A 27,295-nucleotide genomic window follows, 5' to 3' on the forward strand; every position below is an offset into this window, starting at 1 on the left:
TTGTGATAATTAATAATGTTTATCAATATCGTTTCATATCTTTTCAATCTTATGAATATTCGATCTTATTATTAATGGAAATGAAATTACGAATTATTTAATTTTATTGTAATTCTTTTTTTTTTGCATTAGTATAATCTTTTTATATTTTTTCTTTTTTTCTTTTTTTCGATTCTACAAAATATATAATCGTTATTCCAAAAATCGTGAAATACAAATTTCTCGTTATGAGAAACAATAGTCATTAAGTGCACGATAAAAGAAGAAATGTTGATAAAATAAAAATGTCTATAAAATTATTGTTTACGAATAATAATTAATTAATAATGTAAAAATTGAAGATGTATTTAAAACCAGTTTTAATTTATTTCAGGATCGTCTCCTAGCCGTTTAGCGACGAACAGAACAGTCGAAACAACGGAAGAGAGAATCGCCCCGGTTCCAGAATCACCAAAAGCCAAGGTATCGATACATAGAAGTTTTAAAATAATGCAATTGAATCAGAACATTAGAAATATAAAGAAAAAAGTAATTAAGAATAATAAAAAAATAACAGTCTTTAATCATAACTATAAGGGGAAAAACAATCTTTCGCTTTTCATAACTTTCTTTTGTCGGCTTTATTTTCTTAATATATTATATATACATTTTTTTTTATTTGATTTAATATTTATTATTTAATATTTCGTAGTTATTATTATTCTCTTTATTATCTTTATTATTATTATTATTATTATTATTATTATTATTATTATTATTATTATTATTATTATTATTATTATTTTATTATTATTGTTGTTATGGTTATTATTATTATTGTTGCGCAGCAGCAGGCTTGTGGAGCTCTTATTTATTTATTTATTTTCTTTTTATTTTTTTTAAAGCTTTTGATCAAAGTATCGTTCGAGGAAGCATTTTTTTCTCAATTCTACAAACTTTTTTTACTCGCCGAGCTTAATCATAATATTATTTATATACAGGGTATGTTAAAATATTTCGAACAAACTTGAAAAAAAAAGAATATATATTTATTTCTATGTTGAAATATCTATGTTGAAATTAACGCTGCCCGGATGATCTTCGATTTTTAAATGAAATTAATTCGATTTTTTTCATTAAATATTTCAAATTAGTGTCATTTAATAATCAATAGAAAAAAAAAATTTATACTTGTTTTCTTTCTTTTTTTTAACTAACTCTCGTAACTCAAAATTTCGTACAATTCTCTCTACAAAAAAAGAAAAAAAGAATCCCGTTTTTTTTTCTTTTCGTTGTTCATTAATACAACAACTTTATTTGAAAATTAAATCGGAATATTTTTTCCCGCCCTGTATATCTCCATTGCGAAATTCTTCATCGCAATCATCAGCTCTAAATAATCCAAAATTCAAACAAACGGGAACGTATCGTTATAGCGTCACTATACGCCGTTGCTATACGCTGCTGCTTTATATCGTAGCTTTCTTTCTTTTTTCATAATAATTATTATTTAAATAGAAGTAATTCAGATATAGACTCCTACGAGGAATAAAAAAAGGCGGAGGATATTCTCACGTGACCGAGATCAAATTAATGGCGATTGTTTTTTTCTCTTCATTGGTTCTTTTTTCTTCTTTTTTATTTATTTCATTTCATTCATTACATTTTCTTTCCCTTCTTTTTGTTCATTTTCTATCTTTCGTTTATTTTTTTTTATTTTTTTTTTTTTAATCATTTTCTTTCTTTGTCTTTTTCTTTTCATTTTCTTTCTTTGCCTTTTTCTTATCACTCTCTCCTTGTTTTTTTTTTCGTTTTTTTTTCCTCTTCATTTTCTTCCCCTCTTCATTTTCTTCCCTCGTCTTTCTATATAATTGTCCTTTCATTTTTTTCCCCTTTCTTTCTTTTTTCTTTCTTTGTAAATCACTTTACAGCCTTGTTTTTTTTCTGTTTCATTTTCTTTATTTCTTTTCTTCTTTTATTTTTCTTTTCATTTTCTCTTCTTATTTCATTCATCCACACCCCTCCTCGCCAATATTCATTTCCTTTTCTTTTCATTTTTCTTTCACATTTTCTTCTCGATTGTATCATTTTTCTTGATCGATCGATCAATCGTGTGCCTTTAGAAAGGCAGAAGATTCTTATCTTTCTCACCTTCTTATATATCTCTGTTTCGCAATCAACTGCGTTCCAACATTCGAAGAGAGTATCTGCTCTCGAGAATCTTCTCGATATATAGGTCGTTCATGGGCGCACCCCGATATGATGCATCCGTCTTTCTCTCTCTCTCTCTTTCTCTCTCTTTTTCTCTCCTTCTGTTTCTTTCTTTCTCTAGTAATCCGTAAAAGTTCTTTGAAGGAGGAAAAAAAACAAAATAACGCTATGTATTGTGAGGAACATACATACGTTCGCTTCGTATGCAGTTTACCTTGACATCGACTCGTCATTCTTCTTGTAACCATTGCAACAACGAAATGCCATCATCGAGATGCACTTTTGCATAATTCTCTTTCTTTCTCTCTCTCTTTCTCTCTCTCTCTCTCTCTCTCTCTCTCTCTCTCTCTCTCTCTCTCTCTCTCTCTCTCTCTCTCTCTCTCTCTCTTTCTCTCTCTCTTTCTCGCACATTACATTACATTATATATCTCCGAAATGCATCGAAATTTCTTTTTCTCTCTCTTTGTCTCTGTCTCTCTCTTTTCTTTTACTTTTTTATTTTTATCTCATCCATCATAAATGGGCAATCAAAGACGAGTGGTAACGCGATGAAAGGCCATTAAGCTACTCCATTGGTCATTGTAAAACCATAATGAAATAATGACTTTCGAATATGTGTCAACGAGTTTCTACCGAAACGAATATTGTACATACTTTCGTCCATTCATTCTATCGTCTAGCTTAGTCTCTTTCTCAAAGAGAAACAATACATTCCTATAATGCATTTTACCGGAACCGTTAATCTTCCGCATAATTTGCGAGAAAATTAATTTTATATTTGAAGGAGGCATAATATATTCATTGTTATACATTGACTATCTGTGATTCTAATTTTCTTTTAAAAATTAAATTAATTCAACAATAAAATTAATCTAATGTTGAATTAACAGATATACAACTTTGAATAGTGAATATTGATCTTTGTAATTTTTATACGTTTTGTTTGTTTAAAAAAAAAAGAAAATGAGATGTGTAACTTTGAAGTCATAATTAGAACTTTAGCAGATATTGTGTGTGTGTGTGTGTATGTGTGGGATATTAATATTATCACACACAATTATATTATTTTTAATACGCTATAGTATTATCACACACAATTATTTTAATTTTAATTCGTGTGTAACAACTAATTTTTTCTTTAATATAATATCTTAGAATAGAATAATAGTCTAAAGAAATTTTTTTTCTTTTTCACTACTTTATAATTTTCCGATAGAAATTTCTATTGAATAAAGTATTTCCTTTTTCGTATAAGAATTTATTATTTATCATTTAATATCTAACAAAGATTCTTATTGATATAATTATATATAGTCATTAATATCTTTTTTTTTTCTTTTTTGCGCTTCAAATTTTTTTTCCTATATTTTTCAATTCTCTTATGTAAAACATATGAAGAAGAAATGCAAATATTTTTAAAAATACTTGACATAAATTATCTTCATCCAGCTAAAAAGTTATATGATGTGACAGGTAGAAAGAAAAATTGTTAAGTAAACGCAATAAAAAAAAAAGAAGATTATTATACTAATTTTTATAATTATTAAACAGTATTTTTCTTGTTTATTAAGGTAATACAAATTTTTAATTTCTCGAAAAATACAAATATATAAAATATATAACAAATCGACATAACCGAGTTCATTAATTATGAACGAATGATATAACAAAGAAATGTCAATGATAAGTCGTAGCGAAAAGAAAAGAAAAAAGAAAGAAAGAAAAATTGAAATAAGATTAAAATAATACATATTTATGAGCGTATGATTTCAAAGTTACATAAAAAAAATAAAAAAACGAAAAACAATTCAAAAAATCTAAAGTTGACACTGAATCCAAAGTATATTATAAACAACTATATGAAAAGTCAGCGATAAGTTGTAGAGGAAGAAAAAAGAAAAGAAAAGAAAAGAAAGAAAGAAAAATTGAAAATAAGATTAAAATAATACAGATGTATGAACGTGTAATTTCGAAGTTACATAGGGAAAGAAAATGATAGGGAAAATAAAAGAAAAAAGAAAAGAAATGAAAGAGATTAAAGAGGGTCAAAGATACAATTTATCGTTTAAGTGGTAACCTCGTCGAAATTTTCATATTTACCCTCTCAACTGTACAACGCTCGTTTTGTTATCTTATCATGGTTATGGAAAATGGAACAGACATTGTGTCATTCCGCAAGATTTATATAATTTTTACCGTTGGCCATTGTAAAAGTGACTCATCGTTTCCTCACAAGCGTGACTCTCAATGTCTACGTTGTTGTTCTCGTCGTCGTCATCGTCGTCGTCGTTGTTATTGTTGACATTGTTACCGTTATTATCGTTCTTACTTATTTTCGTTGTTTAATACCGACGAAAAGTCAGTCTATTATTTAAAACGCACGAACTAAACGCGACCGGCCATTCGTCACTCTCGTCCTCTTATTAGAAACACGTGTTAACTCCTCTCTCACCGTTTATTTTTGTTCCCCAGGAGGAAAGCTTGGACTTAATGGGGCAATATAAACCTGAAATATTCTGCTAGAAGGTAATTCGCTTTGTCGTTTATTGTTTTGTTGCTTGTATCTTTTTTTTTCCTTTTGTTTTCATCTTTTCTTTTCTCTCCTTTTCCTTTCTTTTCTTTTTCTCGGTTTCTTTTTTGTTATTTTTTTCTTTTTCTTTTTTTTTTGTTTTCCTTTTTTTTTGGGGGAAATCTTGCATGCTCTTGTTAGTTATCATATGTTTTTCTCTATTTTTTTTTATTTCGATCTTTATTTTTCTTTTTTTCATTACGCTTTGATATGCATGACGTAATATCGTTGCAAAATTAAATCCCCTATTTCCAAGTAACATCCATTAACATCAAACACCTTTCGCTTACTTTATTTTTTTTTTGGTTATTTATTTATTTATTTATTTATCTTTATTTTTATTATTTATTTTATTATTTATTTATTTATATATTATTATCTTATATAAGTGGGTTCGATAATTTTTTTGTTTCTTTTTTTTTATATACGTACATATATATATATATATATATATATATATATATATATATATATTTCTTTTTCTTTTTAAACTTATTGTAAAAAACGAGAATTAAATTTTAGGTTATGTTCGTAATAAAAGGTACATGTACTACAATAATTTAAAGAAATTCCTTTTCTTTTTGTCTCTTTGTTTCGTTTTCTCTTTATTTTCTTTTTGATTTTCTTTTTTTCTCTTTATAAATAAACCAAAGAAATTATTATTTATTCGTTCCCCTCTTAATGTATGTAATAAATAACATTATACGTACATTACGTAAATAGTTAAATATTCGAATATCCTTTTAAAAATGAAAGATTTGAAAGATCGGATAAGAATCTTTTGAATTTGTGAATACGTGTAAATTATATTTTGTGTTTTCTTTTAGAACTTCTTACTTACATTTTGTATTTGTCAACGATCATAACAAAAAAAGATATAGTATAACATAACTTTGAAAGATACACAAATTGTCGTCAGAGTTTATTTTTCTTCGATTAGTTTAGATTATCTTTAGCAATTCTTAAATATTTTAAAAATTCTCGTTAACTGCATTTCGTAAGAAATATTAACTTACGTAGTACCAGATTATCGACGAATAATCTTAAAAATAATAAGATGAATAAGATTAACACGTTGACTACGTTGTTAAAAATATTCTATTCAATTGATCAATTTTATTCAATTTTTAAATATGAATATAAAACAATGTATACTTACGTATACGTAAATTATTATTTTGAATGTTAATCACCACAGTTCATCCATCTTCATTGATTTCATAATATTTCATAGAAATTAAAATTACCTATGAACTTTATTGAAACAGTATATAAATAAAAAAATGTGACCGATCGTAAATATTTGTAATATTGTTTCTGCAATTTTTTTAACATTTTCGTAAAAAAAAATTAACATTTTTAGCATATTAATACTTTTTTTAAAATAAAGCGCGAGTGCATTGTAAGATAATTATACCGAACAAAGAAATAACTTATTATAAATATATTTATAATAATAAACATTGAAATAAAAAATAAAATAAATTGTCAAAAAATATAGCTGTATTAATAATAATAATAATAATAATAATAATAATAATAATAATAATAATATTAATAATAATAATAATAATTGTATTACGGCTACGAACGTTAAATTAAACGAGATTAACAAAACATTCGTGACGGTCAACGTGTTGTTAACTGGTTTAAAAAAATGAAAACTTGTTGAGAAACTTAACAAGAAGAAACCAGAAAATAAGAAAAAGGAAAAGAAAATGAGATAAAACGATTGAGAAGAGACGCGTCGGTTATAGGTTCCTATCGGTACGGTGGCACGCTATTCTATTTATACATCGTTGGCTCGTGCGTGCAAACGAAAAGAAAATAAAAGAAAATAAAAGAAAAGGAAAGAAAACAAAACAAAACAAAAGGGAAGGAAGGAAAGCCAGGAGGAACGCACGCGTCGATGAGAAGCGAATAGAAATCGGGCGCACGGTCACTACACTCTCTCGTAGTGTCTCTTCTTCTCTCCACTTGACTCGAGTAGTACCAACCACCACACGATACTTCTACATTGCGTCTTTATTTTCTCGTTCTCCCGCCTTTGGGATGAATTTTTGAAACCAAAAAAAAAAAAGAAAGAAAGAAAAAAAATAAAAAATAAAAAAGAAAAAGAAAAAAATAACAACAAGAAAAGGAAAAGGAAAACTTATTTCTTCATAACGTGTGTTCTTAATCTGTTTGGTTTTTTCTTTTTTATATTTTTTCTTTTTGGTGACGACAAAACGTATTAGTGCTCGAAATAAAAAAATGCAATTCATTCATTGATCAATCGTAATGAGTTATGTTTTCTTTCTTGTTCTTTTTTTTCTGTTTTTATTCGTAAAACGAAATTAGCTTTACGATTAAATGCAATAATAATAATAATAAAATATTAATACGTAAAAGAAGAGATAGGTATATCTACTTGTCAAAATTATTTTATTTTTCGTGTTTCTTTTTTGGATCTTAAATGTATAATTCAAGCTCTTAATTCTTCTCTTTCCTTTTTTTTATTTTTAACTTTTTAACTTTTTTTATATAAATTAACAAGTATAAATAAATTAACAAGAAATATGTTAATAACATTTTTAGTTCTGACAATTGAAATAATGTTAAAATGTCTTTGATTAGAAATTTACATCGTGCAGACAAGATAATTATTATTCATAATACAATAAACTTATTATTTAAAAATAAATTTAAGAACTATCGATAAAGTGATGTTGGACACCATGCGTAAGCTTTTAACATACACATAGTTATTTATAATACGGATTCTATATAACGTTCACTTTTGGACAGTAAAAATCGTCGAATAAATTGTTCATTGATATTACAGTAAGTACGCATATTCAAATATAAAACTTCAATAATAATAGTAACAATAATAATAATAATAATAATAATAATAATAATAATAATAATAATAATAATAATAATAATAATACCAATAATAACAATAATAACAATAATAATAATAATAATAAAAATAATAATAATAAAAATAATAATAATAATAATAATAATAATAATAATAATAATAAAATAAAAAATTGGCGAGTACATAACTCGAATCTACATAAATTAACACGACTGGCGACAATGTCGTCGTGGTTTTGTGCGGTATTAACGTGAGTCCCCTAACAAGAGTCGGCAGATAAACTCGTTAACTCGTACTCGTCGAATTTGCATATGAGCTGGCGAGAAAAGGAACGACGTAACTCAGCTCTATCCTATCGTTTCTTCAACGTAAAAGGTGTAACGAAGTGGTAATGGAAATAAGCGGGCTTCACTATCTTTCTCTCTCTCTTTCTCTCTCTCTCTCTCTCTTTCTCTCTCTTACATATACACACACACATACACACTTTTAATCTATAAGATTTACTTACAAGATGGAGGATGATAACCAGTATATGCATCCGTAAAGTATATGTAATATATGCATATATGGTATATGAAATAGTATAGTATATCTTATACATAAAAAATCAGTTTGATTATGGTGTGTGTATATAGACATATTATAAATTGATTTTATTGTTTTCTTTCATTTGCATTTATTTTCTTTCTTTTGTTTTATAAAATTGTTTAGTTTAACTAATAGTATCAGTTCATAGTTAAGAGAATTATATAAAATCATTCTTTCTCTCTCTCTCTCTCTCTCTCTCTCTCTCTCTCCCCCCTCTCTCTTTCTCTTTCTTTCTCAATCTATAAGTTTTATTTATAAAATGGAGGAAAGCCAAAGTATGAAATGCAACGAATAGAAACGTTATACTGTAGAGAATATGTTCAATTGATTTGATTATTGTTGTACATAAGATATATCGTAAATAGTTTTTTTTTTTTTTTTTTTTTTTTTTTTTTTTTTACTAAAATCTTTTTGTTAAAAATTTCTTTTTTTTTTTATAAATAGTATAACAATAATTCAAAATAACTAATTAAAATCATTCTCTTTATAGAAATTTACTTACAACATAGAAAAAAGGCACATGATAATTGATAGTATGCGTATGCATATGGGTAGAATAACGCAGAATATGCTTTATAGATGATTACTTTTCATATTAGTTAACATTTTCTTTGTTAAATTAAATTATAATATAAAAATAATTAAAGTCATTCTTTATCTCTCGATCTATGAAATTTATTTTCGAAATTTAAAAATCCCATAATGCTTAATATTTATCTAATACAAACGATATAATATAGAAAAAAGTGTTTGATTTTATTATGACTTATATACATAGACACATTACACATTTGTACAATACATTTTCAGGTTTGTGCTTTAAATACAAATTTTCTTTTTAATTAATAGTACAATAATAATCAAGAGTAGTAACATTCTTTCTCTTTCTTTTTCTTTTTCTCTCTCTCTCTCTCTTTCTAAAAAAACGTGATTAACAAACAAGCAAAAAAATATATACACACATAAAATAAAAGGAAAATGATAAGAAAAGGAAAAAAGGAAAAAAAAAGGTAAATACTAATAAGCATGAATTTCTTAATACAGGTGGGGTCGCGTCTGGGAATGCGTCGAGATCCGTGCGCGTCGTGCGGACTTCCGGTTTTCCTCGCGGAGAAGCTGGTGATCGGACACGCAGCCTACCATCGTACCTGCTTCCGTTGTGCCCGTTGTGGGAACCAATTGATGCCTGACAGTTATTACGAGACTGAGGAGGGCCAGTATTGCTGCGAGACCTGTCCTGACGAAGAGAGGACCTTTTTATCGTCATCGACGTCGTCGTTATCATTATTGACGAATCGTCATTTAGAAAAAGATAGCGACAAAGGTAACGAGGAAGAACAAGAAGGAGAAGAAGAACAGGAAGAAGAAATAGAGGTTGAAGGAGAAGAAGAAGAGGAAGAAAAGGAAGAAGTGAAAATGACGGATATGATGGTGGATAACCGAGTTTCCGGTAATGGCCACCGAAGGTCTCTCAGTGATGAAGAAAAAACAGAACGGAAGATGGTATTAGAATTAAAGGACAATGAAAATGTCGTTGTTCTTGCTAGGAAACGATCGGTAGACGCACAGATACCAGATCTGATATCGCAGACCTCACGAATGAGGCTCGACTTTATGGCGAGTCAATTGTTCTCGGAGAGAAATGACGAGAATATCGAGGATGAAAGGACAAAGAGAAATATATTCTCTGGAGAGAAGAATGAAGAATTAGAGGAAGGAGATGAGGTGGAGGCGGAGGCGGAGGCGGAGGCGGAGGCGGAGGCGGAGGAGGAAGAGGAGGAGGAGGAGGAGGAGGAGGAAGAGAAGAATAAGGAAGTCCTTCGTACGGAGGAATCGACGAATCTCGATGACCGACCTCGACCGAGATTGTCGAGTATCGAAGATACCAAGAATTCCAAAGAGGAAGCTATTAATAATTCGCTTCCAGAATCGGAGTCAATTATTCATTCGAATTGCTCTGCGACACCTTTGCAAAATGAAACGACGCTTTCGCATAGTGATTCGAATAAAGTTCAAATACCGTCCCCACCTGTAAGAGCAAACAGGAGAAACAATGTGCCAAAAGAGGAAGCTATTAAATGTCCCATGGATGAGAGTAACGAAACTAAGGATGATCGTAGAATCCAAGATTCTTTAAATAATTCAGTTGGCAGCCTTACTTTCTTAACTGCTCATGGGACAAGTGAAAAATATCCAGAAGAATTAAATCCCTTTAAAAGCGACGAAGAAAATGAGGAAGAATACCATACTGTTGTGAATAATAGCATTAAAAGCATTAGCAAGATCTCGACTAATCCGTTTGATGACGATATTACTTATGATGAAGAAGACGGAGATAAAGTAGAGAATGAGCTTCCTTTGCCAGAATCGAAACCACCACTCACGGTTCTACCGGCTAAACGGCGTTTGACTGCACCACAGATCAGTCTCAATCCATTCTCCAGTGACGAGGAAGATGAACATGAAAGTGATACGGAGAACAAACGAATCGTGGTATCTGGTACAGTGCCTATACCCAAGCCACGTACTATCACGTATGTTTTCTTTTTTTTTCTTTTTTTATTGTTATTGTCATTCTCATATCTTCAAATGACTTCTTTCATCGTAATATTCTGACAACCTTAAATATATACCTGTTTATTTATAAAATTAAAGTATTATCAAACCCCAAAAAGATATTTGAATACATATTTTCAATCGTAGAAATACAATCGAGCTGGGATTGATTCAACGAAAATCCAATTTGAATCGTAGAGGCGTTTATGCATCAAATAGCTCAATAACTAGTTCGGAATCGACCTCAACGCCAGGTGGAACATATAGGAAGAAAAAACCAGCACCGTTGCCACCAACGGCCAAGGAACTGTTCTCTTCCACAGGCTATCGTGTACGTTTCTTACTTATATTATATACTTTGAAATGACTGTCTCGTTTGTTTTTTTTTCCTTCGTCCGTTTTCTATATCATGCTCTTTTATTCTTTTTTTTCTTTTTTCGATTATCAGAGCGTGTCTCCCCGTACTACACCGCGAACACGAAAGGCGAAGCCAGCTCCTCCTCCACCTATACCTACGAGCACTCCGAATGCATCCGTCAATACTTCTTTGGTTCTTGAAGAATCTCCGATAAATCAGGCCGATGATATCGGCGATGATACACGTGTAAATATGTGGGAAGATCAGAAGAATAACAAGGACGAGGCCAACAGAAACAGACAAAGCTTGACTAGTGTTTCCTGCGTAGAAAGCCCACAATTTAAATCTTATCCGGATAAGAGTGTTCAAGGAAAGTGGAAAAGGAAGAAGGGACCAGCGCCGCCACGTCCTACGCCACACCGTAGAAAAGTATGGATATATCGTTTCATTATTTAGAAGTTAAGCATTTTCGTCTCATGTTCGTAATATATTTATATATTATATATTTTATTTTATATATATATATTTTTTTGCTATTTTCGAAGTTTTATAAATATATATATAAAAATTTATATAAAATATATTAAAGAATAATATATAAAAACTTAATTAAATAATAAAATTAATAAATTAAATATTTAAATAAATATTTAATGAATATTAAAAAATTAATAAAATAGAGAAAATAATATATTTATTTTATTATAATTAAAAATTTAAGTTATAAAAAATTATAATTAAATTAATAGAAATTATTGACTTTATAATATATAAATAATTTGATATTACCTATATATATATATATATCACATATATATCACATATATTTTTTGTTCTTTATATATATGTGTATATATATAAAGAACATATTTAAAAATTTGTCCTTTCCGGTATTTTCTAATATTTATTTTTTATCTTTTCTCTAGATCAAAGTTATGTCCATGAAAGACGTCAAATTAGAATTGGATGAAATAGAATTACAACAGCAAGGTTTAGAAAGACAGGGTGTACGTTTGGAACAATTAATTAGAGACAAATGTGAAACAGGGCCACGAGTTGATGGTAAACTCTTAATGAAATATTACTTACAATGTTTCTTTTTTATCACTCAAATTTTATATTAAATAAAATAATACTTTCAGAATCTTCTCTCAGTATGGACGTCGAAGAACTCATTTTAGAATTATTTGCTTTGGTCAATGAAAAAAATGAATTGTTTAGGAGACAAGCTGAATTAATGTTACTACGTAGGCAACAAAGATTGGAAGAGGAACATGCTGATGTTGAATATCAAATACGTTGTCTTATGTACCAACCAGAAGCTACAAAAACGGATTTCGATAAACAGAGAGAAGAGGCTTTAATACAAAGGTATTATAATATAAATATAATATAAAATATATTATAATATAAATTTTCAATAGATATCACCACCTTTATTATAGTATACATGATCGATTATGATATACATATATACATATTATACTGCTAATACACTATACTATTTTTTTATTATATATATATATATAATAAAAATTAAATTTTTGTAGGTTAGTAGAAATCGTAGAAAGGAGAAATGAAATAGTAGAATGTTTAGAAATGGATCGTAAAAGAGCAGTCGAGGAAGATAAGAGTATTCACAAACATATGGGATTATTTGCTGGTAAATATGATATATCGTAGAAATTAATAAGGTAATGCTGTAAAATAAATGTTTTAAGATGAATAATTCTACGTTAATGTTTTTATAGCTAGAAACAAAAGCGATGCTACCAATAGTAATAATGATTCTTCTTCTAATTCCACTAAAATGAAAAAAAGTAAAATAAAAGAGAAGATAAAAGAGAAGAAGTTTAAAAAATTATCTAAAAAGGATGCCGACAAGGACGTGGATGAGACTGAAGTGAAACTCAAACGCCACAACAACAAGCGGAAGTGGTTTTGAGTTATTAAAATATTAATTGTTAAATATTATTAGCTATAAAGTTTTTTGCAAATAAGCTAGTTATCGTTTAATACTTTTATAAATATTTTTAACGTGATTTGTTATTTATAAATACAAAAGATTACCATAAAACATTAGTAATAAATATAATTAATGGTTCAATAAAAAATAAATATATTTCTTATTCAATTAATATAATACAACGAACGTAATAATAATTAAATGTAACAATGTTTATATACATATATATTTTTTTTTTAATTCGATTCAATCTCAATCCTGTTTAAATATCTGTAGTATCTTTACAGGTACATTAGTTGATTCGATTGAAACTGTTTGTTCTGGTATATCACATTCCAGGTAAGTAAGATTATATTCTCCTATAATCAAAATTATTATTAATATAACGAATCTTTCAATTAATAATACTTATAATTTATTTACTATTAAAAAAATACCTAATTGATTGAGAAACTTTTTTACGGTATCCTCATTACGTATTGTCGCGGCTATGATGGCATAATTGTTAGACGTTAAGAGAAAATTTAATCCATTTATTAATGAATAAAAAGAAGTGCTTTCATAAAGTATATCTGCACCTATAATAACGTCATGAACTGCTATCATATCTTCACTGATATATTTGTTTATATCCTCCCATCTCAATTTTATTACTTTTACATCTGAATCATTATATTTAATACGTAACTTTAATTTATCATTTAATGTAAGAGTTTCATCGGATATTTTATCTTGAATAAGTGATAAATTAAATCTCACATTATCACAAAGTATATCTAGAACACTTTCATGGCAATCAGAAAATATGTATTGCTTGGGTGTACAAGCATTTATAATACTCAAACCAGTTAGTCCAACTCCACATCCAAGTTCTAAGATATTTTTACCATAAAACTGATTTCTATTTTTAGAACACCATCCTGCCAGATGTAAAGCACCCTGTTCGTTTATATATATATGTATATAAAAATGCAATCGATATAATATTGTTTTTAACAATTTATAACAAATCTACCTGCCAAACGCATAATCCAGTTGTTCCCTTGGATATAATATTTATACTTTCTTGTATTGTAATATATTGTAAATCTCCGTGTTCTTGTAAAAAGTGACGATAATGCAGATCTTTTTCAGATACTGATACTAAATTGCAATAGGCAACAAAAACATCATCGTCTATTTCATCACCGTTTTGTTCTAACTATAAAAAAAAAAGAAAAAGAATGCTATAAATAAGTTTTTTTTTTTATATATTAAAACATAAATTAATACCTCGCCAATTAATAACTTAATAAATGCTCTCTGATAGGAATATTTAACGGGATATTGTTTAATCAAGATATTATTCACTGTATTATCTAAAATTTTTTTTTGGACATCTATACTAATCATACCATTTTCCTTTTCTTTCTTCAATTTCTGGAACTGAAGAAAATGTAAATAAGAATTATCCAATTATTTAATTTATTCGATAACAAAAATAACCATCTACTACACACCACTTGTTTGAGTTTATTTATTGGGGCGCAACAAGAAAATAATTTTTTTAAATCAATAATATAGTAATCCATGTTACTATCGCTATACTAATCGTGCGAACATGAACGTAGGTTAGAATACACAAACATGTTTAAAAGTATTTTATTGATTAAATTCGTTAGTTTAGTTTTCGTACACCATTCCAATTCATTTTATTATTATTAAAACGTTATTAATTACAATTGCAATGATAATTATACCATCACAAATTATTCTAGTTCTTTCAGGATAATTCAAGATCTTCGTGTTATAAAATTCGTCTTGTCGAAAAATTATTACACGGCTTGGAATCGAAAGACCATGAAAGAGTGATATTAAAGAAAAATCATAAAAATCCTTTGCAACTTTGTGCGGCGGAAGTCGCATTTTCGCCATTTCATTACGCCATTTTTATTTATTTTCTTTCTTTAATTTTACTAACCCTTTTCTCTCGAAATATTATCCACTTGTATAATACATATTTTATTTATTTTATATTAAAAAATGTATTCACCGCATGAAGTATTATTATTTAATTAATCATTTTGAAGTTTACAATCCATAGCATATATTAATTTTTCAAATTTGCCGCGAAGATAAAATTGACGTATCAATATGGCGACTATAACTTTTTGCTTCCGTCGCATGCTAACGTAATAAATGTTCCCTCCTCGATATTTCTACTCTACGTAATAAAAAAAAGTTGTCCCCTTCATAATACGGAGAAGAGAATAGTAAGAGACTTTGACAGTTGACAGATGTTTCTGTCAGAAGTCGGTGTAAAATTGTTTATTTTTTCGAACATTTAGAAATATTTAGGATTGTCTGTCGAAAGATATTTCTAATAAAACTTTTGTTTGACATTAATAATTTTGCGATGTAAAACAAATCATAAGCCGGTAACAGGCATTGGCAATGCTTTTACCGCTGTTACGTTTACGAGCTTCGTTGATCTAGCGATGTGTTATTATTAAAGTTTGCTTGAACGGTACGTTATCGTCAAATGTCAACTATTCATTATCATTTGTGATTTATGAGTTTATAATACATGTCTGTGGAATATAATTGTATTTCTGTAAATAATTTTTTTCTTTCTTTTTTTTTGTTCCTTTTTTCCTTTCAATCTTTCTTTTTTCCTTCTTCTTTTATATTTCTTGTAAAAAATATTTTGATGTTGTAAAAATATTTAACGGATCGTTTCCATAAGATTACTTTTATCACTTTCTTTCTTGATAAAAGAATTTTTTAATTAATATGACATAAATTAAAATACTTTTGTTAGTTGATAAGAGATATCTCTGAAATATTATTTTGTGAAGATAAATTTAAAGTAATTACATTATCTGTAATATAACAGATAAATATGACAAACATGTATAAGTAAGAAACAATATATTTCCTTGTATTTAGTCATTCGTTATAATTTAACAGGTTATTTACTATTTAACAATGGCATCAGCTACAGAACAGCAGCAACAACAACAGACCACCCTGGAGTTTTATCAGGCAATGGCTGATTTTAAAAACATGTTTCCACAAATGGATGATGATGTAATCGAAGTAAGAATATCTTTAATATCTAATATCATTAATTTTAACAAATTTTTAAGAATAAATTAAATCAATTTTGTCTTTATACCTTCTTTTAGGCTGTGTTAAGATCTAATCAAGGAGCTGTGGATACAACGATTGACCAATTGTTATCTATGAGTACAGACAATGAAAATGAAAAGATAAGAAGCGAATTGGAGCAGAGCGAAGAATTTCCTAATGTTACCAAATCTTTAAAATCGGATTCTAGTAAATCACTGAAACATCTTCATAAATGGCAGCCTCCTTTATTAGGACCATTACCGGATACATTTCTTAGACTTCCCCAACAATTATCCAAGGATACCTTAGATGGGGTATATTCACAAGAAAATTCTATGTTGGAAGATGAAAGAATTGCTATGTTTCTTCAAGATGAAGAATTTATGGCGCAGCTACGTTGGAATGAAGATTTTCTTTCTACTTTAGAAAATGGTAATAAAGTATAAAGATAATTTATTCTATTATCTTAATTATGATTTGCAATATCTTTTAATATACTTTATATTGTTTTTTCTTTTTTCTTTTTTTCTTTTTTTTTTTTTTTACAGATTCAAAGTTACAAGGCACTGGCCTTGAAAAATGCAGCAATCAGAGCGGGCACGACGACGAAGATTTGTTTAGAGAAAGATTAAGAAATATGGGTAAAGGTAAGTTGTGTAATTAAATATATTATACTTTAACTGATACTATATAATAAATAAATAATGTATCTTCTTTTAGTATCGCGTCGTAAATTCGCGCAACTTACGAAAGTATTCACGCGTAGCAAGAAACGAGGAGGACGACAATTATTACCACCAACAGCATCATGTGATGATCTTTTAGATCCAGAGGAATCATCTAGACCACAGTCTTAAAAGTCATAATACTTAAACGTAATACTTATTTGGAAACAAAATTGTTTCATTAAAGCTTGCTAGATTTCACTCAAAAGACAAGCATATACATATTAACATTTGACGAAAGATATATATATATATATATATATATATATATATATATATATTATATATATATCTTTTAATAAATAATGTAACACTACAGTTATATTTGCAGGAGATCTGTATAGTATAACTTATATAACAGTTTATTTTTAATTTACGAGAGAATAGATATACGATGATCAATTCTCGTAGAATAATTAAATTTAAATGTGAAGTATCACAGTTGCAAAGGTCATAGAATATGCTAAAAAAAGATTACATAATATCATAAAATAATTAATACTTTTAGATTTTTTCAGTTAAATACATATAATACTAACAATAGTAATTAAAATAGTATACTATGATACACATTGATAATAACAATAATGATAGAAGCATTACGTAACAGAGAAAAGATTTGTAGCATCATACTTAAAATATTAAGACGATTATAAAATGTAAGATCCCTTTTTAGTTTTTGTAAACATTATGTGATATTATTTATAACAATGGATATACATAATATTGCAACCAAAAGGCTTGGAATTAGAGAAATGATCTGCATATATTTGAAAAGTACTCATGTTTTTAAATATAGATTATTTATAAAAAATTAGAACCTTCCGTTTTAATTAATACAAGTTTATTCATATTCATATAAAAGTTAATAGAAAAAATAAGATATTGGAAATACTTTATGTAATTATTTCAATGCATATATACTATATTTTTTATCCTGGTTTTGAATGTCTATTAAAATATTGACATTATGAAAACTATCACTCGATGTACAGGATAAAATAACAAATAATATTTGTACTATGTATTAAAAATAATTTTATATCAATTTACTTTACATTAAAGTAGCCATATGTTGATATTATTTTTTGGAAAAATATGTGACAAATTGGTTGTGACAGGTAGTTATAATTCTTATTTACGTTATATTACGAAAAAGATGAAAATCTAGTTATGAATCTCCAAATGTAATATAGTCTAGTCATACAATCTAGCCACCATCTACTTAATGACTATTATGGAGTGATACTGATAAATGTAGTATGTTTATATAAGTGATTATACATTAAAAATTAACAGATACCTTGGCATGTGTTAGAAAAAGAATAAATTGAATGATGCTGATTTGCAGATTACTAATAAGAAAAAAAGCTAAGCCTTTGATTGTATGTGATAAAGAAATGAAAAGGGGGAAAAAAAGAATGAAAGAAGAATTATATAATGTATGGTATGTACACATTACTTGTGTAGATAAATGATAGTGATGCAATGCCAATAATGCTAATTCATTTTCTTTTTTTCTTCCCAATGGTAATTGATACCTTAACCTTGTTCATCATTTGTAATTATCTATATACTCCAGAAAGATATATCATGCAATTATTTTAAAAGGATGAATAGCAAAGGATTATAAGAATTCAAAAATATACAGAACAGTCCGAAAATTTTATGAAATAGATTGTTATCATACAATGGCTGCATATATGATTTTATTTAACTAAATATATAAAATATGAAAGAGAGTTAAACTTAACAATCAGAACTTAAGATTATCTTATTTTCTTTTAAAGGGAACAGAGTAAAATCAATTTTATAAATATTTCAGATCTTTCAGCTGTATAAGATTACTATGAATCTGGTTGTTTAAAGAAAACCCTTGCTCCAGAAAGACTGTAATATAGTAATCGAAATTCTGCACTTCTTTCTCCTAAGCGTTTTAAAGTTAGTGCCCTGGTTTGTTGCAACTTTTCGTCTCCATGATCATCTTTATTTTCTGCATTGATATGATTTTCAACTGTTTCAAACCAATGTAATGCATCTAATTCCGCACTTTGATCAAGAAGAGCATTTATATATGCTACTCCCATCGCAAAACCGTCATCTGTGAAAGCTCCTCCGGTTTGGTTTCTTTTAAACATCTTTTCTTTATTTGATACTGAATTATCAACAAAACTTAATGTTAAAGGCGGTACTATAGCATAGAATTTCTGTAAATGATGTGATTTAGGATCTCGAAAAGCAGATGCAAATACATCAACCAGTAATTTAAAATAATGTATGCCTTCTGTAAAGTTATGAACTAAATTTCCAATGTCATCCTCTAAACGTTTAGCAGCAGCTTGCGTTGTTTCATTATAATTTAAATTTTTACACATGGTTTCAAATGACATGTTTAAATGAATATCTGGTAGAAATGATACTGCATTTGAGCTTGCATGCAATCCACCAGATCTAATCAATCGTACATATCCAAGAGCATTTCCAATGTGAGTTATCAACTGACGAAATTGATCTAAATAACTTAATCCATCAGGAGTCATTCCCAATTTCCTTATTCCTTTCTGAAATTTTTCTGCTCTTTCATATGTATAAGGTATAGCTCCACTTTCACGTTGTGATTTAATAAATCTTATATCTCGCATTAATCTAGATTTTATATGTTCGTCAAACATAAATTGCGAAAATGTGTGTAATTTAACACGAAGAAATTGATACACAAAATTTACAGTAGTACTCATAATACCAGTTCCATGAGTTCTAATTGAATTAGCTATGTGACGAATCCCAATGGTATTTAAATGTTTATTGTTACTTGTATGTTCTATAAATGTTTGTGTATTCAAATTGTATAGATATTTGGATACAAAGACATGTATATTTCTCATAATTTCCAAAGCATCCAAACCTTGCTCCAAGGTTTGTGTTGGTAAATGATTGTGTACAGTATCAAGATTTAATTTGTAATTAGCCAAAGCGTGCATCGTTCTATATGTTTTCCAATCATGCAATGCTACTGTGGTAAGATTATAAAACATATCATCCAGATAATGTTCAATAAACCGTTTAGCATATATCATTGTATTAGCTAAAGGTAAAGGCAATGAATGGACTATTCTTCCACCATCTTTGGCACCCACTTCAAAGGGATTACTGGAATCTAATTTCAAGTGTGCATGTACATGAAGTCGTAGACTTGTTTCAATTTCACGGCAAGCTGGTTCTAGTACAGTTTTCAGTAACATTTCTTTTAAATCTTTAACGTGTTGTTCACTCATGTCAGATAATTCTTGTTGATCAAGAACATTATTAAATGCATCAAAAAAGTGAACTAAATGACTGATATTGATATTTTTTTCAATTACAGAAGATAGGTATGCAGGTATTATATTTTGATGATGTAACAATACTGAATAATCACAGAGATCATCAACATTATCATAAAGTTCTGCAAAGACATCATAATTGTCTAATAAAAATTTAAGCTTCACTATATCCTCATCTTTGAAAGTTTCAGTCAACTGACTAGCACACGCAAGAGCACATCTGACTATTAATCTTCTGTCTGCACTAGCAGGCCCATTTATTAGGCGCATACTTAGTCCTATTAATGATAGTGCATCGAGTCTTTCTTTACTATAGCCTCTATCTTTTTGAATTAAACCTTTTCGGGCTGTTACAAGTATAGCTAAAATATAATAGTTAAGATATTGTAATACTTGATCTTGTGACTGTACTACAACTGGACCCAATATATAGAACCATGTTTGGAGAGATTTCTGTATTTCTATAAGTTTACAAATATGCTGAACTGTGTTTCGATTCATTGGTTTTACCAGATTAGCATGGAGATTTGTTATAAAAGATATAATTTCCTTAATTTGTGCTAATAATGTAATTATATCCGTAAGTAATATACGCTTGTGTCCTATATCAGAAATCTGAAGACTACCTTTCATTAAAATGCTCTGCATCTCTAAGCACCACATCATAGCTTTATTTATCAAAACATTTACAGTAACTGCCAATTTTTGTGTTCTGTTTAAAAGAAGTTTTTCACCTATTTGTGAACTAACAGCACTCCCAATTTCCTTCGGTAAGAATTCACTTAAAAATTTACTGGGTATCCAAATGACATTTCCAATTAATGTTACAGCATAAAACTTTTTGTTAGCTTCTGATACCCGTTTGACTAATTTCTTATCACAGGTTCCAAATAATTTTGTTAGTACAACAACACCAACATTAGCTCTAATCCAATTTTTATTTAATGCAGCATTGTCATTAGATTTGCTTTCTACATCTGACATCAAGTTTTTCAAATAATTAACAATTTGATCGTTCATAATTGGACCTTTATTTACATCCATTACATATTCGACTGCTTTAGAAAACACAGTTTTTTTCAATAACTGTTCCTGCAAATCTTTTAGTAATTTATCAAGCATATGAAGTTTAGCTTCAGGTATTCCAAATTGTGTTGGACTATGTATAACAGAGCGTATATTCATCCTGTACTTCTTCCAATAATTTAATATTGATGGTTGTGCATCGATAACTTCGTCCAATATTACAAGAAGTATAAATAAGTCTATGAAATGTTCTATCAAAGCAGGCAAATATATTTCATGAGATCCTCCAGCTAAACTGAACAACTGCTGTGTGGTCAATTGTAAAACTGTTAATATTCTATTTACAAAAGTTGATAAACATTGGAGATCGGATAAAAGGCTGCCAATGTTTTTTAGATCATCGTCCATACTCTTTTCACTGTGTGCAAAGAGCTTAGCATAAAAAGTATTAGCTTCTTTCTTTAGCAGTCTTATTTCTCTACATGTTCCTGCAACAGCACCAAGCAACTTGGATAAATCTTTACTTTCCATTTCTACCAAAGATATAATACTGATATCTTCGACCGTCTGATAGACAAGTCGTATAGGACCTTCCATAAAATATTCCAAGGTTGAATCATTTAGCCAAAATCTATCTGCCAAAGTGTCAAAAAATTGTCCATACTTTCGTAATAGCATGGAACCGGCAGCTTTGTATATAGTTTCATCCTTTTTGGAGTTCCACGATGATGATTCAATCATCGTTAGATATAAAATAATTAATTTTTTATTTCAAATGTATATATAAACCTATAGCAACCAAACTAAATACATTAACTATACAATTGACAGTTTTTACATACTTTGACACTTATAACAACACGATTTTGACATATTACCGCAAACAGTATTGCCAACATAATATAAACTTTGATTAATCAACAACCACTTTACTCATAAAGAAATGCATGTTTACAATTAGAAATACCGTGTGCTTCGAAGTAAAAATGTAGAATTCTAAAAGACAAAAGGACAAATATTAGATTGCTATAGTTTTTTTTTATTTTACTAGACTTAAATAATTTGTTAAGTTTATTTGCTTGAATATTAAATAGTTGCTAACACAGTGTAAACATATAATATAATTTTTCAATTTCATAAAGTGTAATCGAATCAATTGTTAAATCAATTAGGTATACCCAATTGTTGCATTGTTGGGAATTTTACCTAATAAATTTTCTGCATATTTATTTTAAGATGCGAAACAAAGATAGTAGAATTTCTTCCCTATACGATCTTTGTGATTGGGCGGTCTTCGAGACATTGATCGGAGCTCGTTGATAGGCTGTCGCTCCAACATACCCTGATGTCAATTTCATTTCAGTGTCTATACTATAAATTCGTCACAGTTATATTCATCACGCTTTTACAGTTGGTAGATAAAGTTTTATAACCCTTTTTGCTTAATGTCAATTAAGTGAAATGTTTATTTTACAAATATTATTCTTCATTGTTCCCATGTCTTAAAAAGGTTAACATGCAGATAGAAAGGTATAGTTTTTATATTATTAATATTATAACATATTTATTTTTCATAATTTGATTGATCACAATATGTGATGTTAATTTTAGACAATATAAACAAAATTATTTTTGCAGATGTAAATACAAATACAGTGAGCTAGGAAGGAGCTATTTTTATTTTTTCTTTCACTAAAAAAAAATAGAAGACTGAAAAGAAACTATTGAATGTATTGGAAAATCTTTATACTAAATCATTCAAACTTAAATAAAGAAATATTTAGCAATGATATTTTAATGATAATATGGAGAAAACATCTATAGGAATGTTATGGAAAGCTTTTGTAAAAAGTTCAAATGAGTCTCATGAAATATTACCAGAAAAAAAGAATTATGATCTAAATTTTCAAGGAGAAGAAGCACAACTAGCATATGAAGAGATTATCAAACAAGAAGGTGAAATAGTTACGACAAAGAAACCTACATCTATAAGACTGAAAAGTAGTAATGCTCAGAACATCTTGCATACGAAATCACTATTAGATTCAATTCAACCAAAGAAAACTCATTCAGCCGAAAATACAGTTATAAAAGTTACGATTAATGCTATATTAAAAGCTGTGGAACAAAAGGATTTGAAATTTTTGCAGAAACATATTACAGCAGAGAATGTTAATGTATCGGATGACTTTGGTTGGACTCCTTTAATGTCAGCCGCTTATTGTGGTCATTTAGAAGTGATTGAATTTTTGTTACAATTAGGAGCAAATAGAAGAATTAAAGAAAAATCAGGTCTTACAGCAGCGCAGTTAGCTTTAAAAAGAAATCATTTGAATATAGTAGCTTTGCTTAGGAAAAAGCATGATTTTACAAATATTAAAACTCAAACTGATAAATTAGAGATAACAGAAATATCAAAGAATTGTAAGGAATGTGCATGTAATGACGAGGATAGTGATGAAGGCAAATTACAAGAAAATACAAATTTTTATTGTGACATATGTAAAAGAAATTTTCGAGAAACAACAGTGAAAAAGCATGAAGCTTCTACTTTACATATTTTTAATACAAAACCAAAACTGCCAAATGCAATATACGGTATATCAAAACAAAATAAAGGTTATCAAATGCTTTTAAACACAGGTTGGGATGAAGAAGGGGGTCTTGGACCATCTGGAAAAGGTATTAAATATCCAATCAAAACAACGCTTAAAATGGATCGTAAAGGTTTAGGACAACCTGGAGAAGTAGAGTCTAGAATAACACATTTTATGCCTGGAGATACGAATGCAATTAAAAATGTTAGAATATATAAGCAAAAACCATTGAAAAAGAGAGACAGAGAAAAGTTACTTAACAGAGAAGCTAGGAAAGAAAGAGCGCTTCGTATTGCATTGTCTTAATGTAAAATTGCTTTTTACAATTTCACAAAATTCTATGTGAAACCTAAGACTGAATAGAAAATATGTATAAACTGTCGTAAATATTGCAAGTACATACTATTTCTTTGTGCTTACATGTAGGTATTTTATATTTATGTTTCTGATTATTCATGTTTATTGATTTTATCTGTTTAGTTGATACAATACCAACAAAAAAAGCTACAATGTTTGAAATAATATTGAAAAAAGTAAACAAAGAAATAATTGTTAGTTCATCAAGAATAAATGTCCAGCTGTAAGATAACATTTTGATTATATAAGAGATCAAATTATAAAAGGAAGAAGATAAAAAATGAGAATAATTCTAAAAATGTTTTTAATTGATATTTTGAAGCTTATTATGTAAGATTAATTAACATTTTTTGAGATATTTATATTTTATATTTTATAAAAGTTTATAATTATTATACTTTATATTTCAGATTAGAAAGATGTAACAGTCAAATTAACATATAATAAAATGGAGTAAAAATAAAAATCAAGTTAAAATGTTAAAAAGAATAGAATTTCATGCGTTAATAGATAAAATATTAAACTATATGCAAAGCTCATGATTCTTTATCTAAATTATCATAGTTAAAATAAGGATTTTGTTTATATTCATTGGTCTGAATATTAATAATAATAATTTCATCTTTATAGCAAAATTATTTATATTAAAGGAGCATCTAACTGTTATAAAATATTACAAAATGTTATATGTAGATATTATAAAAATGAATGTTTAGTTAAAAATACAATTTTCTATTTATTTTTATTAAAAATAGAAAATACCTTCTCCTACTATTGCCTCATTTTTTCCATATTTATCAATTATTACAGTAAGAGTAAATTGTTTTTGAATTATCACGAGAGAGGGCAGAATCATAGATTTGATTAGGTTAGTTGACAAAATATATCAAATTGTGCAGTTAAATCGCAGAGATTCAAATTATTTAACTTGTTACAAATATAATTGTTGTATTATATTAAATTACATAGAGTAATATTTTAATATTGACGAAACCCATATGTAACAAAATTCGAAGATTAAATTGATCTTCTTTGCGTTGTTGTTTTAAATAAGGAATTATTAAAAAATGACAACACGAGAGATATTAACGATTCAATTAGGTCATTACTCTAATTTTATTGGTACTCATTGGTGGAATCTTCAGGTATTATTGAAATTTCGTAAATCTTTGAATTATTTATGAATGAAATTATTTTATCAATACTTTTACTTATATTCGCATATGTTTTAGGAAACTAATTTCTCTTATGATCCTGATAATCCTTCAGAAATAAATCATGATGTTTTGTATAGAGAAGGAGAAAATTTCAAGGTAAAGCAATTGAAAAATTTTAAAAGAGGAATATAATTTTATATGTTATTAAAGAAATTAAGGTAAGACTGATTTTTTTTTTCTTTCTTTTTCTTTTTAGAAACAAGTAACGTTTACGCCAAGACTTTTATTAGTAGATTTGAAAGGAACTTTAGGTTACTTAAAAGAAAGTGGAACTTTATACAGTACTCCGCAACAACAAGAAGCATCTTCATTATTATGGGATAAAGAAAATGTAGAAATTACAGAGGAAAATACATTTCCTAAACCTGCCTTTATAGAAAATTTAGATAAACCTACAGAAGGAGCACAATCGCAAGATTTTAATCTTGAAAATTCAGTAAATACATGGGTCGACTACTTAGTGCCTAGATTTCATTCAAGAACAGTTAATACTGTAAGAGAATATGAACATAATAGTAGCAATCATCCATTTGATATTTACACCTATGGAAGAAATTTATGGAACACAGAACAATTTTCAGATGATTTTATAGATAGAATACGATCTTATGTAGAAGAATGTGATTTAATGCAAGGTTTTCAAGTAAATAAAAAGTGTATATTTTCTAACGGTAATACCACAAATCAAACATTATATTATTATTTTTTAAAAAACAGGTATTGGTTGACTCCATAGATGGATTTGCTGGGCTTGGTATATCATGTATTCAACACTTAAGAGATGAATATGGCAAAAGTATTTTAGCATTTCCTTGTATCAATGGTCAGAACACCGAACCATCAGCATCAGACTTAGTTAAAGCTATTAACATAGCATTATGTTGGCAGCATATAGGAGAATACTCGTCACTCTTTAGTCCTCTTTGTTGTGGAGAAAGTGGTTGGCTACAAATGGGCACTCCTCGAAAATTTGACAATCTTACTTACGAATTAGAACTTAAATATCACACTAGCTCGATATTGGCAACTGCATTGGATACATTGAGTTTAAGATACAGACGGAAAGATTATCCTAATGTAATATTATCTGATTTATGTGCCGATCTTAATAAACTTGGATGGAAAGCAGTAGCAACCAGTCTAAGTTTACCCTTTCCAATGACAGTAAAGCGAGATTTGATAGACATATTAGACGATTACGAAGGTTCTTTATGGACAAGTTTGACACCTAGTTGTGATATACCAATGGATAAAAATATGCAAAGTATAGCATTACGAGGAATATCGGAAGATAGATTGAAGAGACCGATGCACGAGGCAATCAAACAAATGTCGAAACCTGCCTATAGATGTTCTACCGTACACGAAATGATGACGCTTTATTTAGCTTGTACATGTCATGCATCAGCAACATATTTGTCTACCATAAAATCAAGTCTCAAAATACAACAGCCGTATCCAAAAATATTTAACACTAACGTTACGGAAACCGGAGAGATAGCAGGATGGCCAGTAGGAGAAGGTATTATTAAATAACTACTACTATTTAATAAAAATAATGCAAATTTTAATAAACAAACGTACATTAATCTTTTGAAGATGTACGATCAGTTCCAGTAATGGCTGGATTACATTCTGGAAGCAGTCTTGCATCGATGTATGAGTCTTTACATAATCAACTACAGAGAATACGGAGTATTAAAAAGTTTCATGCTTTTACCGATTCTGGTCTCGAAGAGGATGAATTTTTAGACTGTTTGAATCATTTATTGGATTGTAAAGAAACGTACGAAGACCATTATATTTGAAGAGTAAAATAAAAATGTCTATTTTTATATATATGTTT

General features: G+C 28.3%; 6 protein-coding genes across 12 annotated transcripts in view; 4 read left to right on the plus strand and 2 right to left on the minus strand.

Moving 5' to 3' along the window:
• Window positions 1-13,245, plus strand: part of LOC124428068 (MICAL-like protein 1) — a 59,900-nt gene extending 46,655 nt beyond the window's left edge. For 3 of the 5 annotated variants that reach the window (XM_046971669.1, XM_046971670.1, XM_046971671.1), the window contains 8 exons: window positions 374-462; window positions 9,258-10,747; window positions 10,917-11,100; window positions 11,218-11,556; window positions 12,054-12,189; window positions 12,270-12,498; window positions 12,678-12,790; window positions 12,879-13,245. In XM_046971669.1, coding sequence (XP_046827625.1) covers window positions 374-462; window positions 9,258-10,747; window positions 10,917-11,100; window positions 11,218-11,556; window positions 12,054-12,189; window positions 12,270-12,498; window positions 12,678-12,790; window positions 12,879-13,072 — 2,774 coding nt within the window. In that variant the 3' untranslated portion in view covers window positions 13,073-13,245. Of the gene's footprint in view, window positions 1-373; window positions 463-4,007; window positions 4,717-9,257; window positions 10,748-10,916; window positions 11,101-11,217; window positions 11,557-12,053; window positions 12,190-12,269; window positions 12,499-12,677; window positions 12,791-12,878 lie in introns of those variants that run through there. The other 2 variants (XM_046971672.1, XM_046971673.1) reach the window with 2 other exon arrangements.
• On the minus strand, window positions 13,212-14,989 carry LOC124428072 (protein-lysine N-methyltransferase EEF2KMT). Of its 2 annotated transcripts, none has more exons than XM_046971678.1 (5): window positions 14,593-14,989; window positions 14,366-14,518; window positions 14,109-14,294; window positions 13,531-14,032; window positions 13,212-13,452 (listed from the first exon to the last, which is right to left on the minus strand). In XM_046971678.1, the coding sequence occupies exons 1-5, from the start codon at window positions 14,662-14,664 to the stop codon at window positions 13,346-13,348; spliced, it is 1,020 nt and encodes a 339-aa protein (XP_046827634.1). In that variant the 5' UTR covers window positions 14,665-14,989; the 3' UTR covers window positions 13,212-13,345. The 2 variants fall into 2 exon arrangements, with proteins under 2 accessions (XP_046827634.1, XP_046827635.1); XM_046971679.1 differs by having other exon boundaries at window positions 14,833-14,984.
• A 256-nt stretch (window positions 14,990-15,245) lies between these two features.
• Window positions 15,246-18,424, plus strand: LOC124428074 (CUE domain-containing protein 1). The gene is made up of 5 exons (XM_046971680.1): window positions 15,246-15,599; window positions 16,043-16,171; window positions 16,261-16,636; window positions 16,753-16,851; window positions 16,925-18,424. Exons 2-5 carry the CDS (start codon window positions 16,061-16,063, stop codon window positions 17,059-17,061), a joined length of 723 nt encoding a protein of 240 aa, XP_046827636.1. The 5' UTR covers window positions 15,246-15,599; window positions 16,043-16,060; the 3' UTR covers window positions 17,062-18,424.
• Window positions 18,425-18,576: 152 nt separating this feature from the next.
• Window positions 18,577-22,359, minus strand: LOC124428067 (WASH complex subunit 4). Its single transcript, XM_046971668.1, has one exon. The coding sequence runs from the start codon at window positions 22,017-22,019 to the stop codon at window positions 18,777-18,779; it is 3,243 nt and encodes a 1,080-aa protein (XP_046827624.1). The 5' UTR covers window positions 22,020-22,359; the 3' UTR covers window positions 18,577-18,776.
• Window positions 22,360-22,610: 251 nt separating this feature from the next.
• On the plus strand, window positions 22,611-24,877 carry LOC124428071 (G patch domain and ankyrin repeat-containing protein 1 homolog). Of its 2 annotated transcripts, none has more exons than XM_046971677.1 (4): window positions 22,611-22,808; window positions 22,917-24,266; window positions 24,356-24,562; window positions 24,643-24,877. In XM_046971677.1, exon 2 carries the CDS (start codon window positions 23,084-23,086, stop codon window positions 24,179-24,181), a length of 1,098 nt encoding a protein of 365 aa, XP_046827633.1. In that variant the 5' UTR covers window positions 22,611-22,808; window positions 22,917-23,083; the 3' UTR covers window positions 24,182-24,266; window positions 24,356-24,562; window positions 24,643-24,877. The 2 variants fall into 2 exon arrangements, with proteins under 2 accessions (XP_046827633.1, XP_046827632.1); XM_046971676.1 differs by having other exon boundaries at window positions 22,612-22,808; window positions 22,917-24,270.
• A 136-nt stretch (window positions 24,878-25,013) lies between these two features.
• Window positions 25,014-27,284, plus strand: LOC124428070 (protein misato). Its single transcript, XM_046971675.1, has 5 exons — window positions 25,014-25,377; window positions 25,465-25,545; window positions 25,646-26,092; window positions 26,167-26,971; window positions 27,049-27,284. Exons 1-5 carry the CDS (start codon window positions 25,300-25,302, stop codon window positions 27,255-27,257), a joined length of 1,620 nt encoding a protein of 539 aa, XP_046827631.1. The 5' UTR covers window positions 25,014-25,299; the 3' UTR covers window positions 27,258-27,284.
• Window positions 27,285-27,295: the final 11 nt, after the last annotated feature.

The sequence above is a fragment of the Vespa crabro genome, chromosome 11, assembly GCF_910589235.1.
Source record: "Vespa crabro chromosome 11, iyVesCrab1.2, whole genome shotgun sequence".
In the NCBI taxonomy this organism is placed as follows: domain Eukaryota; kingdom Metazoa; phylum Arthropoda; class Insecta; order Hymenoptera; family Vespidae; genus Vespa; species Vespa crabro.

Coding starts and splice junctions, on each gene's coding strand:
- LOC124428072 (XM_046971678.1), bottom strand. CDS start 14,664: ATGGATTACTATATTATTGATTTAAAAAAATTATTTTCTTGTTGCGCC. Junction 14,519..14,592: donor TAAATAAACTCAAACAAGTG/GTGTGTAGTAGA, acceptor CATTTTCTTCAG/TTCCAGAAATTGAAGAAAGA. Junction 13,453..13,530: donor AAAGTTTCTCAATCAATTAG/GTATTTTTTTAA, acceptor TTTTGATTATAG/GAGAATATAATCTTACTTAC.
- LOC124428071 (XM_046971677.1), top strand. CDS start 23,084: ATGGAGAAAACATCTATAGGAATGTTATGGAAAGCTTTTGTAAAAAGT.
- LOC124428074 (XM_046971680.1), top strand. CDS start 16,061: ATGGCATCAGCTACAGAACAGCAGCAACAACAACAGACCACCCTGGAG. Junction 16,637..16,752: donor TCTTTCTACTTTAGAAAATG/GTAATAAAGTAT, acceptor TTTTTTTTACAG/ATTCAAAGTTACAAGGCACT. Junction 16,852..16,924: donor ATTAAGAAATATGGGTAAAG/GTAAGTTGTGTA, acceptor ATCTTCTTTTAG/TATCGCGTCGTAAATTCGCG.
- LOC124428070 (XM_046971675.1), top strand. CDS start 25,300: ATGACAACACGAGAGATATTAACGATTCAATTAGGTCATTACTCTAAT. Junction 25,546..25,645: donor GAGAAGGAGAAAATTTCAAG/GTAAAGCAATTG, acceptor TTTTCTTTTTAG/AAACAAGTAACGTTTACGCC. Junction 26,093..26,166: donor ATTTAATGCAAGGTTTTCAA/GTAAATAAAAAG, acceptor TTTAAAAAACAG/GTATTGGTTGACTCCATAGA.
- LOC124428067 (XM_046971668.1), bottom strand. CDS start 22,019: ATGATTGAATCATCATCGTGGAACTCCAAAAAGGATGAAACTATATAC.